At 46.5% G+C, this 17,214-nt stretch overlaps 1 protein-coding gene across 6 annotated transcripts in view; it reads left to right on the forward strand.

Moving 5' to 3' along the window:
- Positions 1 to 199: 199 nt before the first annotated feature.
- Positions 200 to 17,214, forward strand: part of GK (glycerol kinase) — a 77,889-nt gene continuing 60,874 nt past the window's right edge. For 2 of the 6 annotated variants that reach the window (XM_019823712.3, XM_045050500.1), the window contains exons 1-3: positions 200 to 429; positions 11,114 to 11,187; positions 13,355 to 13,461. In XM_019823712.3, the coding sequence (XP_019679271.1) occupies positions 352 to 429; positions 11,114 to 11,187; positions 13,355 to 13,461 (259 nt within the window). In that variant the 5' untranslated portion in view covers positions 200 to 351. The remainder of the gene's footprint in view (positions 430 to 11,113; positions 11,188 to 13,354; positions 13,462 to 17,214) is intronic. The other 4 variants (XM_019823713.3, XM_006943642.5, XM_019823714.3 and 1 more) reach the window with 3 other exon arrangements.

Below are 17,214 nucleotides of genomic sequence, written 5' to 3' on the forward strand. Positions count from 1 at the left end.
CGGGCCACCGCCTCCGCCGCGCCCAGGCCCCGCCTCCCTGACGTCTCACCGCCCTCTGACTGTCGGAACGTTCCGCCTCTTTCCACGTTCGCTAATTGGCTGGCCCGGCGGGCCGCGCCCCCTCCCCACCACGCCCCCGGAGTCATGGGGAACGCGGTTGGAGGCGGGGCCTGGGCCGAAGGGGCGGGGTGAGAAGGTTCCGCGCGGGTAAAGGGGCTGCCTGGAGCGCGATCCCAGCGTTCTGCTGTTGCACGCCGCCTCGCCTGCCCGGCTCGCGACCTGCCCCTCCCCCGCCCGCCGCCGTCTCCCGGGAAACGGGCCGCGATAGCCCGCTGACCCGAAGCTGGTTTCATGGCAGCCGCGAAGAAAGCAGTTTTGGGGCCATTGGTGGGGGCAGTGGACCAGGGCACCAGCTCCACGCGCTTTTTGGTGAGCCCAGGGTGACATTTGAGGAGGCGCTGAGCCGGGGCGGGCGCCCGTGGACCTCGGGGCTGGCTGTCGCGTCCCCATCCCGCTCCTCCCCCGACCCCGGGCCCCAGTCGCTAGGCAGGGGGTGGAGGCCAAGGCCCCCGGAGCGGGACCCGCCACGCTGGAGCTGCCCTCCGTGGGCCTGGGGGACCTCGGCCTCTCGCGACCCCCGTGGCCGAGTTGAGCAGCCCCGGCCTCGGTGGTGGAGCCGAATCACCTACTCATAGGGGGACTCCACCCCCAAAGGGAGCTGGGACTCGCCGAGCATCCGTAAGAGCGGCCCGCCTGTAGCCAGGGACAGGTGGCCACATTGACCGCTACTGCGGTCTTCCCCAGGAGCATTTGGCCTGCGGGGCGCAGGACGTCCTTGGATGGGGCAAAAGCTGTGTCACGGCTTTGGTAGCCTAACACGGCGTCCTTTGGAGCCGTAGAACGAATATAGTATTAGCGTGATGATGCGCTGTCATCCTCTCCCACGCAAATTGCAGAAGGTGGAAGGCCGGCATGGTGGGGTGGGGGGCGGTGCTGAACACGTTAGGAAAAAGTCACGCTACTGTGCTTTTACCGGCATCTTTATTCGATTCCGAAGACTCGCAAATTTCAGTTCGGATGCTTTGCCCGTCACAAACAGATGATTGTTTTCTCCGTGCTTCTCAACTTAAAGTGACAGGAAAATGCTGTTCCTCTTTTTATTTACCGTGTCTGAGAGCAGTTTTATCACAACGGAGTGCTATTTAAGGGACTCTGCTTGTTAATGTCGTGTGCAATTAAGAAACTTGCTCTTAAAGCGATCTAGCACCGAGTTTGGTAAGATGATTTAAAAGTAATTTAAATAAACGCTTGTTGGTCAAGAACTTATGCTTTCGGTGGACACTTGGCTCACTTAGCAGGTTGATGGAAATACTGAATGATTATTTAGCTCTTCACTGACTTCAAATCATTTTTTCGTGCATTATTCTGTATGTATGTGTATGTGGGCGTACACTACATGTATTCATTGTCTATACAGTAAGTACATGTCTTCCAAGTTCTGCTTAACTGGCCACTTGACTAAAACCTGCATTTGTGCCTGCATTTTGATACTTGTCCCTCTTGTCTGAACTGAAAAGCTTTCTGTCCACTTGTAGTTTGAATCCTATTTAATGACTTAGCCAGGTTGGAGCTGCCAAGCTCAAACCACCGTCTCTTACATTGCTTATCTTTAGATCACCCCGGGCAGGTTTCACTTTGTCCTATTCTCATATAAATGTTTGTAAAGGAATCCTGAATCATAAGTAAGATAGTCTGCCTAACTGGATTTGATTAATCTATAAAACACACAATCATCATGGCCGTCTTCCCAAATTAAGAAAGGCCATTGAAGACCTGTGTCCTGACTAACTGTGGGTTGATTTTGGAAATCCTGTTCAAGAATTGCCCACACAAGTGCCTGCAGGAGCCAGCCAGGTAGAAGGCGGAGAGCCGACTCAGGCCAAGGGGACAGCCTAGAGCCAAGCGGCACCACAAGCCCAGTGTTGCCAGATCTTCAAATTCTTTAAGAAACGCTGATCGTCTTGAGTTTGCAGTGAAATCTCTCTATTCTTTAACGTTGGCCAACTACTTCTTTAAGCATTGTGGGGGCCACACTGAACGGGGCGACTGTTCTCAAGTTGATACAGCTTCTCCCCGCTGTGAACATGGGTAAAGTATTTGATGTTTCATTTCACTATTATTACTCATGTCCTTACATTATTCAGTTCGGTATGCCTTCCCTTTAGCCCGGCAGGCTTCTTCTTTACCTACTGCAGGCTGTTCCTGGTCCCTCGGAGTCTGTTGCCCAAGGGGCATCTTTCTGCATTGGTGGGGGAAGAATTAATCGACTTCATATTATCGCAATCATTTGTGTGCGTGACATGAATCATTCAGTGTGTGACATGAACGTCACGAGCCTGCTGACCCTGGGTTGTGTTTTCTGAGCTCTGGTGTAGTATGGTCTCACGGAGTAAAGCTGAGGTGCAAATTCAGAAGGTCCCCATCCTGCTCATAGAGTGATGTGTAAAAGTTGATCGGCCAAGTTTGCCGCTTCTTGAGAAACAACTATGAAAGATGCTTCGCGGGTCGGCAAAAGACTTCCAGATCATGCGTGAAGTCGAACAAAACTTAGGAATGGTTTAACAGTCAACTTCTCCTTCAGATACAAGGAAAGAGGTTGCTAAACCACTCCCTGCAAAATGCAGATAATAGATTTGCTGAATAAGTGCTTCGATCACAAGGTAATTCCCAAGGGTTCTAGTCATTTTGTTCCACGTTGTAATTATGACTCACAAATAATTGCTTACCTTCTCAGGGAAGAATACAATAAGAGCTGTCATAAGGAACCTTATCAAGTTAAAGGTATTTGAGTAATTTCCTGATCAGTGTTCATTAGATTTGCATATCTCATTCAACTTTCACGAGACCAATAACCTCTCCAAGCTTTCTTCTTCCTTTTTCTGTACTAACCATTGTTAACTTTCTCCCCTAATGGACACAACATTTCGAGATGCATGTTCTTTCCTCTGAGGGAATTGTCTCCTCCCCCGTCCCTAGATCTGCTTCTTGAAATTCAACTCTGCCTCCAAATAGTGCCTCAGATGCCATCTCTTAGCAGGTCTTCCTCAAACCCTTAGAATTTCTACCTCTTCCTATAGTGCTTTTCTTATACATCTATTAATAGCTCTGATCACCTGATTTGTATTATAATTGTATACCTGCTGTACTTCAGAGCCGGGACCTCCTTTTAGGTCCTGTTGGTCTCTGTGTTCCTTAAAACATCTTGGTCCGGGGATACCTAGGTGGCTCAGTCGGTTAAGCGTCCAACTCTTGACTTTGGCTCAGGTCTCACGGTGAGATCAGCGTGGAGTCTGCTTGGGATTCTGACTCCCTCTCTCTCTGCCCCTCCCCTGCTTGCTCTTTCTCTCTCTCTCTTTCTCTCTCTCTCTCTCTCTCTCTCTCAAAATAAATAAAAATAAACTTAAGAAAAAATCTTGGTCCATGCAACAAATGAACATGTGTTTGTTTTTTGAACACGTGTTTTGTCTACAGGGAGCACTTTATACATATTGATTCCATAGATTTTTATTTCCCTTTAGTAGGTCAACTGCATTTTGATTATGGTTAGCTCTTTTGCCTTGTCCCAAAAATATCTTAAAACTTCCTGACTTGGGTGTGTTTCATTACTTAATTTCTTATATTTTATTTTATTTTATTTTATTTTATTTATTTTAACGTTTATTTATTTTTGAGACAGAGAGAGACAGAGCATGAACAGGGGAGGGGCAGAGAGAGAGGGAGACACAGAATCCGAAACAGGCTCCAGGCTCTGAGCCGTCAGCACAGAGCCCGATGCGGGGCTCGAACTCATGGACCCTGAGATCATGACCTGAGCCGAAGTCAGACGCTTAACCGACTGAGCCACCCAGGCGCCCCAGTTTCTTATATTTTAGTAGACAGTTTGAGAACATGTTCATTTCTTCGTCTAGTTGCCAAAGAGTTCACCTTGGGACCCTAGGCATATGCTTTGTACTAAAGGGAAACGTTCATACTTGTCTGATAGGAAAGTGAACTGGGGTTGGCACATGATTACTCAGATTACAGAATAGGAACTTCTTGGAAAGAGAATCAGTGTAACAGGTTTTAAGGAGGGGCCATTTCTTTATAAGACCAAAGTTTCAGCTTAAACAGTCAACTTCCCTCTTTATTTGGTAACTTTGTTTTTCCCCATTAAGTTGAAAGTTACGAAAAGCAAAGACTTGGAACGTGTTATGACTTGAAATGTGTCCGATGCTGCAGGGGAGGATTTTTCCAGCTTTATCTCATTTAACCCACACAGCAACCTCAATGTAGGTGGCATTGGTAAGCTCCTTTCCACAGGTCATCGGACCATGCTGAGGACCGTGCCCAAGGTCACAGTAACTGGTGGAACTAGGATTCAAGGCCGGGTCTGTCGCGTGCGCCCAGAAGCCTGCCCTAAATCGTGCCCTAGGCCCCCCGGCTGCCTGAAGCCCTGCGAAGGGAAGAGGAGAGGCTGGGGAAAGGCCGCTTACCCACTTCTCAGGTGTCAGTTCTGATTATAATCACAGATGAATCTTCACCAAGGAAAACATATGCACACACTGGTTTCGCAATATGGAAAAAAACAAACAGAAAACGTTGCCTTTGAAGAAGTCCTGGTTTTGATCGCCCTGTGACTCAGATCCAGCGGGTCCTGGGCTGGACCCAGGTGTAGTCACGGTGGATGACGGTTTCGCAACCGCCGTGTTCCAACAGCCAGCATCTCCAAAGAATGACGAGAATTGTAGTTCGGTGCTTGTTTTGGTAGGAAGCACTGCCTTGGCCCCAGCGGCCTCATCCTTAGAGATCTCATAAGGCTTAGGGACGGATTTCCGCTTTCTTCCCTTCACGTATTTATTCGACGCCTATTTATTAAGCGCCCATCAGGGGCCAGGGACTAATGCGCCGTAAACGCAGTAAAACTGATGCGGCTCTTAGGCAGAATGAGGCCACCATTGTGATAACGACGGTTGTGTTATTTTTGTGCTTTCTTCTTTTCCACCAAGTTGGCTCATTTTCTCGCCCATCACCTTACACAGATGGCAGGAAGACGGTCCCCTCACGGAGCTGCCGCCCTGTCTTGTCTCTCACAAACATCATGTGGGAACAGCTCTCCCTCCCCCCAAGCCTAACACAGCATCTGGCTGAGTGCGGTGTAGAAGCGCAGGCTAGCGGGGGAAGTCACGTGGGAGGGAAGTGAATGCGCATGTTTCTCGTGGGCTGGCCGAATTACAGGATGAGTGAGCAGAGGTAAGTGAATTCAGCTTAGGACGCTAAGGGACAGTTTCTTAGTGACGACGGCGTGTGGTCCGTCTCCCGTTCTCCTTCTTCTAAGACAGGGAAGGCATGCACTGTTTTAGAAAGGCCTTACATATTAAAAAAACAAAGTCATTTCCCATGTTTCTTCAGTTTTTTAACTATCCCTCTCCTCCAGAGCGGGAATTGAGTTATGAATTAGGCTTCGTGAGGTCATGACCTGAGCTGAAATTGGACGCTTAACCGACTGAGCCACCCAGGCACCCCTGTCTTTTTTATTTTTTTATTTTTTTTTTTTTTTTGAGAGAGAGAAAGCCAGCAGGGAAGAGGGGCAGAAGGAAAGAGAGAAAGAATCTTAAGCAGGCTCCACAGTCAGCACAGAGCCCCACTGCAGGGCTCGATCCCACAACCCTGGGATCATGACCTGAGCTGAAATCAAGAGTCGGACGCTCAACCGACGGAGCCAGCCGGGCACCCCACTAATCTCCTACGTTCCCTCCCTTTTTCAGTTTGTAACTGGCCTCCCCGCAAAACAGAATCTGGAACAGATGCATGATTTGGGCTTAGAGATGAATATAGCGCTGGGAGCTCTGAATCCTAACTATCACTGGCCAGTTGTGCCGGTGGCTGCCGGTGGTAGTAGCGGTAATAAAAATAGCAGTCATGGCAGGGACAGCAGTGGTCACATGTCTGGGACGCCTACGGTGCTCCTGCCCTGTGTGAAATACTTCCTATAAATTCTTTTATTTAATCCTTTTACAGATGGAAAAGTTGAGGTTCAGAAAAGTTCAAGTCCCGCAGCTGACTTGGGCAGGACTGGAGCTTGACCCCCACCCCCAGCTCTGTGCTCCCCAGGCCTGTGCTGTTTGACTTCATGATACACGAAGTGTCACCTCCTCATCTGCCTTTCTGGCCAACACAGGATTCTGAGAACAGATCTCTTCCTCTCTTTTTTTTTTTTTAAGAGTTTTTTTTTTTTTTAAGTTTACTCATTTATTTTTTAGACAGAGAGACACAAGCAGGGGAGGGACAGACACAGAATCCGAAGCAGGCTCCAGGCTCCGAGCTGTCAGCACGGAGCCCGACGTGGGGCTCGAGCCCACGAACGGTGAGATCATGACCTGAGCTGAAGTTGGACGGTCAACTGACTGAGCCCCCCAGGCACCCCTCTTTTTTTCTTTTTCATTAAAATATAACTGACATGTAACAGAGTGTAAGTTTAAGATGTACAGGGTGTTGCTTGATACATTTATGTATTATAATACGATTACCCCTGGTAGCATTAATACCTCGTTTACGTCACATAATTGTCATTTCTTTTTTGCGGTGGGAACAATTAAGATCTAGCCTCTTGGCTGTTTATAGTACAGTATTCTTGGCTAGAATCACTGCTGTGCATTGGATCCCCAGAACTTCTCTATCTATTAGTTCCAAGTTTCTAACCTGAACAGATCTCTTTCTTTAAGCTTCCGACCTCAAATATAAGCAACGGCCCGCTGGGCATCTTTACGCATGTGCCCCAGTAACACCCCAACAACACATGATTGAAGATGAACTCTGCCATCTCCTTAACCCCCTTCTGTGCCACCACTGCTGTTCCCACCCTATCCTCTGTCTGGTAAACACTGTCTCGGCGGGCCTGTCACCTGTCATCTGTGAGCATTCCTCCTTTTTCTTTACTCCTCTCCGTCCAAGCCCTTGTCGCATCTAATTGCTTATATCCTAATTAGATCTCTCTCAGCAGCGCGCTTCATTTCTTTCAGTCCCCCCTGCTGGTGGCTCTCTGACTGGAGCCCTCAGTTGTCTCCCCTGGAGACCACTGGATCCCCTTGGATTCCCCGGGTCCCCACAGGCACCTGCTCTCCTTCAGCCTGGCCTCCCCTCCGCTCCCTGCCGCTCACACACTCCCTTCTAGGCTACCTGAAGTCCCAGTCGAGAAGTTCCCTCTTCTGATAGCCCCTCTCAGACCCCCACTAGTCTGAGTTTGATGGCCTTTCTCCTTTTATGTCCTAAAACTTTGTATTTCCCGCCACTTAATGAAGGATGAAAAAAAAAATCCTAAGTGGTATTCGCATGATTTTGTATTGGAAAAGCACTGAATCAGCATTTAGAAAACCTAGAGTTTAGCCCTGTTTGTCAGTATTATCCAACTTCTTGGAGCTCCCTTTGTGAATACTAGAGTATTATATTATATATTTCAGTTTGTGTTGTGTTGTCCTGCGTTTTTTTGCCTTGGAGCTCCGTTGGTAAGCTCTTTTCTGGATAGGTCCACATCTGGAAGCTGGAGGCGATAAAATGTGAAATCTAAGGTCAGCGTGGCCCAGGGGCTCAGCTGGAGCCCCTTCCCAGCTGCCTGAAGCTGCCTCCTTCCCAGCTTCTGAAGGGCCCCGGAGATGCAAGGAGGACATTCTGGAAAGCCTAGCCCATGGGATCTCGAGGATCTCTTCCAGGAACCGGGGACTCTTTGTGCCTTCAAATACTACTTTGAATTAATTTTCTTAAGGAGAGCCTTCGATTCTGTGCTGTTGTGCACCTGGAGGTTTTTTTTTAATGTTTATTTTTGAGAGAGAGAAGACACGAGCAGGGGAAGGGCAGAGAGAGAGAGAGAGAGAAGGAGGAGGAGACAGAGAATCCCAAGCAGGCTCCGAGCTGTCAGTGAAGAGCCCAACGTGGGGCTCGAACCTATGAACCGTGAGATCAGGACTTGAGCTGAAGACGCTTAACTGACTGAGCCACCCAGGCACCCCTGTGCATCTGAAGTTTTAACTGACTTTTAAATTTGGTGAATTTCAAATTTGAAAGGGGAGAAAAAGAGGTGAGGAGCATCTGTAATTCTGGGGTCTTCTTTGCCATCTAATGAGTTTTAAACAAATGACCATGCTTGACCTTTTGTAAAACAAACTATATAGCCACTGCCATCTTCAGTTGACCATGGCTTTTGAAATCTACTGGAAAAGATCAGACGAGCATTCTGGCTACTGGGCCTTGTGTTCTCTTATAGTGTTAGTAACCCCCTGGGCAGAAAGTATTGTGGAAACATCATTAGCCTTCTTTGTACATTTGTCCATCTGCAGACAAACGGACAGTCTTAATTAAAACTGGGGGGCACCTGGGTGGCTCAGTCGGTTAAGTGTCAGATTTCAGCTCAGGTCATGATCTCACGGTCCGTGAGTTCGAGCCCCGCATCGGGCTCTGTGCTGACAGCTAAGAGCCTGGAGCCATCTTCAGATTCTGTGTCTCCCCCCTCTCTGCCCCTCCCTCGCTCATGCTCTGTCTCTTTCTCTCTCTCTCTCTCTCTCTCTCTCTCTCTCTCTCTCTCTCAAAAATGAATAAACGTTAAAAAGAATTTTTAAAAACTCTTCACATGAACCTAGATGTATGAGAAAAACCGTAGTCCAGAACTTCACTCCCCTGTCCAATAGCCACTAGCAACACGTGGCAATTGACCACTTTCAGTGTGGTCACTTTCAGTCCAAATTGAGATGGACCATAAGCATAAGATATATACCAGATTTCAGAGACTTCTAAAAATAACAGATCTCCTTAATAGTTTCTGTATTGATCACATGTCAGAATGCTAATTTTTTAGACACAGTGGCTTAAATACAATGTTATTCAAACTAATCTCACTTGCCTCTTTTTACTGTTTTTTTTTTTCTTCAAAGAAATTAAATTTCATGGGGCGCCTGGGTAGCTCAGTCGGTTAAGCGTCCGACTTCGGCTCAGGTCATGATCTCATAGCCCGTGGGTTCGAGCCCCACGTCGGGCTCCATGCTGACAGTTCAGTGCCTGGAGCCTGCTTCGGATTCCGGGTCTCCCTCTCTCTCTCTGCCCCTCCCCTGCTCATGCTCTGACATTCTCTCTCCCTCAAAAATAAATAAACATTAAAAAAAATGTTTTTTGATTTAAATTTCCGCAAGTGGTTTGTATCATATTTCGGTTGGACAGTGCAACCCTCAGAAAGTTGAAGATTCTACAAGTACTAAACCTAGAAAGTGTCCCACAGACGTGGAAGTGTTGCCCAGGGTCAGATCGCAAACATCTAAAGGTGGTCTCCATATTCTGCACAGGTTCAGGGCTCGGAAGACGTAGGGAAGGCCGGGCCCCATCCTGTTAGGTCCAAATGCTATGTGATCACCGGCATCACGGTCTAGTAAGTCAGATGGAATTTACCAAAATTCTCCCCTTTTCTGTGCCTTTTCCAAAGGTCTACAAATCCGTTATTAGTGTGGGGGCCCCGAAGTCAGCCTAGTTAAAACTAGTAGGTGTTGAACCTATTCTAGGCCCTAGAGATATTCCAACAAATAACACCCGACAAATGGAGGGAACATCCTCAAAGTATACCCTAAGGCTAAGTTGTAAATCAGAGGGGGTATCCTTTAGGATTCTGTGACATCCCTTTTATTTTTGACGCGCCGAGTTAACCTTTGACTTAAAAGATATTTTATCTCTTCACAGGACTTGAGAATATATACCTTTTTGCTTTCATTGTATTTATCATTTCCTCCCAAAAGGGGAGGTAGTGTGCTCGGGAGAGAGGGCAGCAGCGACTCTTCGTGTGTTTTCTCTTCCTTTCCCTTTCTTAGACTGCAGTGAGCAGGTAATTTTCTCCCCCAGGAAACCCAGGCATGGAAACGCTTACCTAATTGGATGTAACTCTACTGCTGTAATTACAGTGATTCCGGAAGTTGAGTTTAATTAAAATAGGAATCCTTACTCTGAAAGACTAAGTACTTTGGTACTCAAGTGGAGGTGCACGCAGGTGAAAATATAGAGGAGAAGGGATTACCAGGTTTTTTTTTAAGTATTGTTTTAGTAGTATTAAAATTGTGGAGGATCGTATGGCACTCCTTTGGTAGCTTTGGTCCACTGGTCTTCACGGTTTGTACCAAGGGTCATCGGTTCACGGCAGGTATGTCACAGAGAGCACTCAGCCGGATGGGTGTGGGGATGCACTTCTCCCCTGTTGATTGATACACAGCTCTGTTTACCTTTATAAGAGCTAGATTCATGGGGGCACCTCCCTTCAAAGGAACTGACGCAGTGCCCTTCCCTGCCTGGCTCTCTATGACCCTTTGTGTCTCCACATCCAAGATGGAAGCAGAATGGAAGCTTGTACCATCACCATCAGCATTTGGCCAGCTCTCTTTTCTTTTTCGTTTTCCCATTCTCTCTCTTTCTTTTTAATTTTATTGTTTATTTTTTAAAATGTATATCCAAGTTAGTTAGCATACAGTGCAACAATGATTTCAGGAGTAGATTCCTTCGTGCCCCTGACCCATTTAGCCCATCCCCCCACATATACATATATGTACCGCATCTTCTTTATCCATTCACCCATCGATGGACGTTTGGGCTCTTTCCATACTTTGGCTACTGTTGATAGTGCTGCTATAAACACTGGGGTGCATGTGTCCCTTTGAAACAGCACACCTGTATCCCTTGGATAAATACCTAGTAGTGCGATTGCTGGGTCGTAGGGTAGTTCTAATTTTAGTTTTTTGAGGAACCTCCATACTGTTTTCCAGAGTGGTTGCACCAGCTTGCATTCCCATCCCATTCTCTTTTGAGATCCATACGATTAACTGGTTGATGTGTGAAATTTTTTTAAAGACGAAGGAGTTGCCTCTTTAGCTTCACCTTCACTAGATTTCTCTTTATCTTGATTCTATCTGAAGAGAAGGTAGCACATCTTCTGCGGCATTTCACGCGATTAGACTTTTCCTGTCACCGACTGGGAACTTTGGCGGCTGAATAGCTTTAAACATCTTTGCGCTCTACCTGCCTCTTCACCCTAACATTGCGGTATGTTTTTCAGGTCTTCAATTCAAAAACAGCTGAACTACTTAGTCATCATCAAGTGGAAATCAAACAAGAGTTTCCAAGAGAAGGGTATGTTTCCTGATTTCGTATGTAAAGATACCTCCTGTTTATTAGTCTATCTCACCTTACCTGCCCTGTGGCTTTGGAAAGTCAACTTGACCAAGTCCCTCCTGAGAAGACTGGAGGGATAGATTTCAGTCAAGGAAGGAGACAGTACCTTGGTGGCTCGGCCAAAACGGGTGGGAGATCGATGGCTTAGGAATCCCGTGACGGAAAAGGAAGGGATAATCAGGTAGTAAGGCAAAGGAGTATTAAATATCAGAAAGTCCACATTGACCTTGAAGTCCTTTAGTTCTGTGTCTCCATCCCTGCCAAACCACTGCTTGGCTGATTTGAGTGGAAGGGCTTTTTCCTTAAGTAAAGATAACCTGTTGCTTAAAAAAGCATTCACATATCTTGTCATGAGAGTCATCCTTCTTGGGAAGAACTTGCATATGTGGTAGTGGTGATTAAATAGAATGTTAAGTATATTATTGGAAATTTAATGATGTTTACGATACAACCAGTGGGGAAAAACTGCATGGCAGTTTCTTACAAAATCAGCCCTGTATCTGTAGCATTGCCCTCTTAGGAATCCGTCTAAGAGAATTGAAAGCATATGGCCATAGAAAGACATACATGAGTGTTCATAGCAGCTTTATTCATAATAGCCTAAACTGGAAACAACCCAAATGTCTGTCATCAGTAGAATGAGTAACAGTGAAATACCATTCAGCAATTTTGAAAAAGTGAGCTGATGCATGCAACGACATGGTTGAGCCTTACTAATCTCGTGGAAAGCGCAAGAAGCTGGACACCAAGGAGCACATGTCCAGGGCTGTGTCTGAAATTTAAGCAGAGGCTGAAGTCATCTAAGATGATAGAAATCAAAAACTGGTTGCCTGTGGAGTTTGTGATTGACTTGAAACGGGCATGAGAGACCTCTCAGGAGTGATAGAAATATTTTATATCTTGACTGGGGTGTTGGTTAGATGGGTACCTATATTTGTTAAAACTCAACAAATTGTGCTCTTTTGATCTGTTTATTTTACTTTAGAGTTTACTTTCAATTTAAGGAAGACAAAAACTGATGTCTTACGAAATGTTAGTGTTTTCTTCCCATGAAAAGATGTTCTCCTCCGTTTTAGAGAATTTCTTTACCAATAAAAGATATTGATATAGGACCAGCATTAGAATGACTGTCCACAGGCCTAATCCCAGTGCGATTTGGAGAGAGAGCGCCTGGGTCATGGAGGGACAGAAGTTAGAAATATGTGGAAGGAGCTTAGGTTTTAGAAGAAATTTAGAAACAGAACTCAAAGCTCAGGAAAGCCAGGCAGGCTGCAGGAAGGCAAAGAAGGCTTCCAGATTGTGGGCTAGGATTTTGTAAGCTTGGGCCCTTTCTACTCGTGGTTTTCCTCAACTGCCGTTTGTGTTTTCCACATTTCTCTTCCTTGTCATTTATTATGTCCCTTTCATCTTTCTGAGGTCCTCGTACTTTACCATAATGGCGCAGGGATTGGGTCCGAAAACTGGAATCAGTCACTTGCCTACATGAAATAATTACTGGAAGAAATTGAAATTTTTTCCCCTAAATTTTAACAAAGTATTTTGGGAGAAAATGGCAAAAGACATTAGTTTACTTATTTGGCTTTTCAGAATTCCTTTTGCTTCATAAATAAATAAGTACATAGACAAATAAATAAGTAGATAAATCCATCCATCCATCCATCGCAAGAGTAATACATACATATGTATATATGTGTGTGTGTGTGTGTGTGTGTGTGTGTGTGTGTATTTCTCAGTCTACTTAGAAATAGCTAGTGACGAGTGAAACATGCAGAGAGTTTGTCAAAACTCATCAAAGCCACAGGATATAACAAATTGGGAAACTAATTTCTTACTGGATTTGAAAAAAATATGTAAACGCAGGTAGAATATGTGCCATTTGTGGACTGTGATGACTTGCCTTCTTCCAAATGGTTAATTACTATACGAAGAATAATAAAAATGTAAGGGAACTAGGCTTTTGTTGAAATCATTTCTTTAGAATATTGGCTGTGCTTTGCTTTGCTCATCTAATTTTTTTTTTGATTCATGCACCAGCCACGCCCTCATAAGTGCACATTTCTAGACAAATAAATTATACTCGTGTTGCTTTGTTGTGGACTAACCAAATACATTCTTTTGTTCAAAGATGGGTGGAACAAGACCCAAAGGAAATTCTGCAGTCTGTCTATGAGTGTATAGAGAAAACATGTGAGAAACTTGGACAGCTCAATATTGACATTTCCAACATAAAAGGTATTTTTAATAGACTATTTTTCTCCGTGCATGATTATCTCCATCAAGTTCATTCGTTCATTCAGTGCATGATCGAGTGCCTGTGCCGTAGCAAGTATTTCTGTGAGAACTGAGGATGGGACCGTAAATGGGAAGATTAGGTCCCCGTTCGCAGGAAGCTTTTATTTCGGCGGGTGTGAGACCAGCAGTAAGAACACACCGATACAAGCTGATTTCAGATACTGATCAGTCGGATGCAGAAACTAAAACTGCGTGGTATGGTGGGGCGTGCCTAGACAAGCTTACCTTAGGTTGGATAGCTAGAGAAGGGCTCTCTGAGGAGGTGACAGTTTTGCTGAGGTCTCAAAAGCCAAAAGGGGGCAATCATGCAAATATCTGGGAGAAGAGAGTTTCAGGAAAAGGAAACCGCGTGTGCAAAGGTCCTGGGGTGGGAATAAGTTTGGCATATTCCTGGGTCAGGAAAACACCAGCATGTCAAAAGGGGAGGAAAAGAAGGATGAGGGCGGGGGTGGATAAGGGGTTTCAGTAGGAGCCGAAATCAGGGAAGTGGCTAGGGCCACCAGCTGCAGGAAGGTTTTAAGCAAGGCGACGGGATTATGACAGGATCTGACTTGAAGTTTAAAGACAACTTCCTGACTGCGGTGTGGAGCTGTGTGTGGGGTGGACGGTAAAGGTATGAGTGTACACACAGGGAGACCGATGCTGCTGTGGAAGTCTTGAGACAGAGGATGGTGACCGGACAGTGGCAGCAGTGGAGGCGAAGTGAAGGGGCAGAACTTGCTGATAGATTGGATGTCAGGGTAGTAGGGACAGTAGCGCTGTCCGGGGAAGTGATGGGCCAGAGACGATGCTTGGGTTTTTTGCTGGAGCTCCTAGATCTGCCGGGGAACAGCTTGGGGGAGCGGTATTGGAAATCAAAACATTTCACTTCCAGAATCTCCCTGAAATCAGTGACAGAGGTAGATTATTACAGATCTCTATTAATTCCAGGCAGTGTTCATAGATCATCTATCTCCGTTTGCGTTTGCGTCATTCATTCCAGGAGAAAACAATCACCCGCTTATCAACGATTGATAATGCTAGCCTGAAGGGTGGAAACATCGCGTGGTGATGGTCGTTTCTTTATAGTTTAAAAATTTCAGGTTCATCATTCAAGGGCCATGTTTTTCTGTTTTAGGTAATTTGACTCTAGATAAGGGTAACCATCAATTGGTAGTGGTGGTTTCTTGATTCACATCATGTCGACTCTGAGATTTACCAACACCCAATCAATTTACTTATTGGTTTAGGTGGAGATACTGGGGAGAAAGTTGCAATTTTTTTTCAACCTTTCCTCTATGTGTAGCCATAAAACTTACCCTAACAAGACTAAACCTAGGGGTGCCTGCGTGGCTCAGTCGGTTGAACGTCCGACTCTTGATTTCTGCTCAGGTCCTGATCTCACGGTTGGTCATGAGATCGAGCCCCTAGTCGGGCTCTGCGCTGGGTGTAGAGCCTGCTTCAGATTCTCTCTCTGTCCCTCTGCCCCTCACCCACTCAAGCATCTGTGTTCTGTATCTTTAAAAAAAAAAGGGGGGGGACGAGAGACTAAACGTAATCAAAACCATTTGTTCAGCAGACTCACGTGCGAGGAATGCCAGGGCAACAGTGGAGTACAAATAGGGTCGTGCGGCTAACAGCCAAGTGAGGGAAACAGGTGTCAATGCCATCACACCTTAGTGGAGTATCGTACCCTCATTTCGTCCCTGCGTCTCTGTGGACGTGCCTCAGACTTCTTTTTTTCTTTTTTAATGGTTATTTTTATTTTCGAGAGAGAGAATGAGTGACAGCGCGAGCAGAGAGGGAGACAGTATCGCTGTCAGTGCAGAGCCCAAATGCAGGGCTCGAACCCATGAACCGTGAGATCATGACCTGAGCCCAAGTCGGATGCTTAACCGACTGAGCCACCCGGGCGCCCCTCAAACTTCTCTTAGAGCTGCATTCGCCAGGTTTTAGATGAGTTGTGTATCAAAGTGACAGCCGGTTGTCTCCTTGAACTGTCCTCACAGCTTTTGCAGTGTCAACACCCTACACGTGTAAGAGGCATTCGGTAGTGCACCCATTACTAAGATATCCATTACCGAAGATGTGAAAGATCTAGGTGGCTTCTAAAGCCATGTTCAGGATGTGGATTCCAGGGTGGTCAGCCTTGGTGTTGACCTCATTCTATCTCCCTTATCGGTCAGGTAGGCTGCAGTGTGTTGGCCTTCTGGACCGTGAGACTCGGGGAGCGTTCCTTTCCCTCTGGCTTTTGTGATATCTGTGAAAGTGACACACAACTCCAGTCGAAGTGGCTTGTCTCCCCCTGGCCCTAATGCGGCTCTCTGTTCTACACTCCTCCGTGGCTCACCACTGGCAAACCCATACCTGAGCCAAAGTGACCCAGCACTTGCTTCTCAACAAACACCGGCGGGTGAGCTAGGTAGATGATGTTCCACGACCCCCTCCATACCAGGCCACTTGTGCTAATGTTTTTCCCCCAGGTAGTTTGTTGAACTATGTAGAACTCTAGATCTCAGAACGCTCGTGCTCCAAAGGATTTTCCGTCACCTAAAGCTAGCTACAAGTGAGGGGAAAGGACTTACTGGAAGTCCTGTAGCTACATAGCAGCAGATCACATTAACATTTATTTATTTTTGAGACAGAGAGAGACAGAGCATGAACGAGGGAGGGTCAGAGAGAGAGGGAGACACAGAATCCGAAACAGGCTCCAGGCTCTGAGCGGTCAGCACAGGGCCTGACGCGGGGCTTGAACTCACGGATGGGACCGCGAGATCATGACCTGAGCCGAAGTCGGACGCTCAACCGACTGAGCCACCCAGGTGCCCCTCAGCAGATCACATTAAAATAAAGCACAGCTCCCCTGTCTTCTGGGCCAGTGCTCTTTTTCGTGAGCCACGCTGAGAACCTCACACACCGCTTCACCGTTTGGTTCCGGTGTGGCCGATAAATCAGTTTTTGCAGCTGCAGGGCGATTTATTTGTAGTCTTCACCCGGTAGTCGTTAAGGCTGGTTGTATTTCTTTTGCGAACTCCAGTTTGATCGGTGTTATCTGTCATCTGCCAGAAAGTTCATTGATTTCAGGCCCGTATGAGCAATGTCTCCAAGATGAACCTTCACTCTGTGGCTGGACAGCACGCGTGGCCCCACGCAGGTACATAGGCTGCTTCGTTCCTTCTTAGGGAGTCTTAGCCCTGTTTGCCTGTTACTGGACTGAAGGAGCGACGAAGCATAAAAACTCGAAGTACTGGTCACGCTCATCCTCCTGTGATAGAAGCAAAGCATGACATACGCCACTTTCAAAGCCGAGAGCATAGGGCTGCCTGGCTAGGATCATGAGTTTGAGCCTCCTACTGAGTATAGAGATTACTTAATCTTTTTAAAAAAAAATCTGAGAGCATAAAATTTTCAGCACTTAAATTCTCTTGTATCAAAAGTAATTGCCACAGTGTTAGGGAAGGGGACCCCCCCCATACCCACTGCCTCACCCTGCCAAACATACCCACACACATTTCTGTCTTCCGTCAGACTGCTACTCTCAGGGGTCTCTCTCGGGGGGCTCAGCAAGGCGCCTCGTTGTCCCAAATAGATACCCAGCCGCGGCTGCCTCTCATTTCCCGTTGTTACGACATCCCTGAAGCACACATCTTCCAGAGACTGTTTTTCTTTGAAGCTTTGTCCCTCCTCCCACCTGGCAAATTTAGTAGCCTTCCT

Source organism: Felis catus, chromosome X (genome assembly GCF_018350175.1).
Source record: "Felis catus isolate Fca126 chromosome X, F.catus_Fca126_mat1.0, whole genome shotgun sequence".
Lineage (NCBI taxonomy): Eukaryota > Metazoa > Chordata > Mammalia > Carnivora > Felidae > Felis > Felis catus.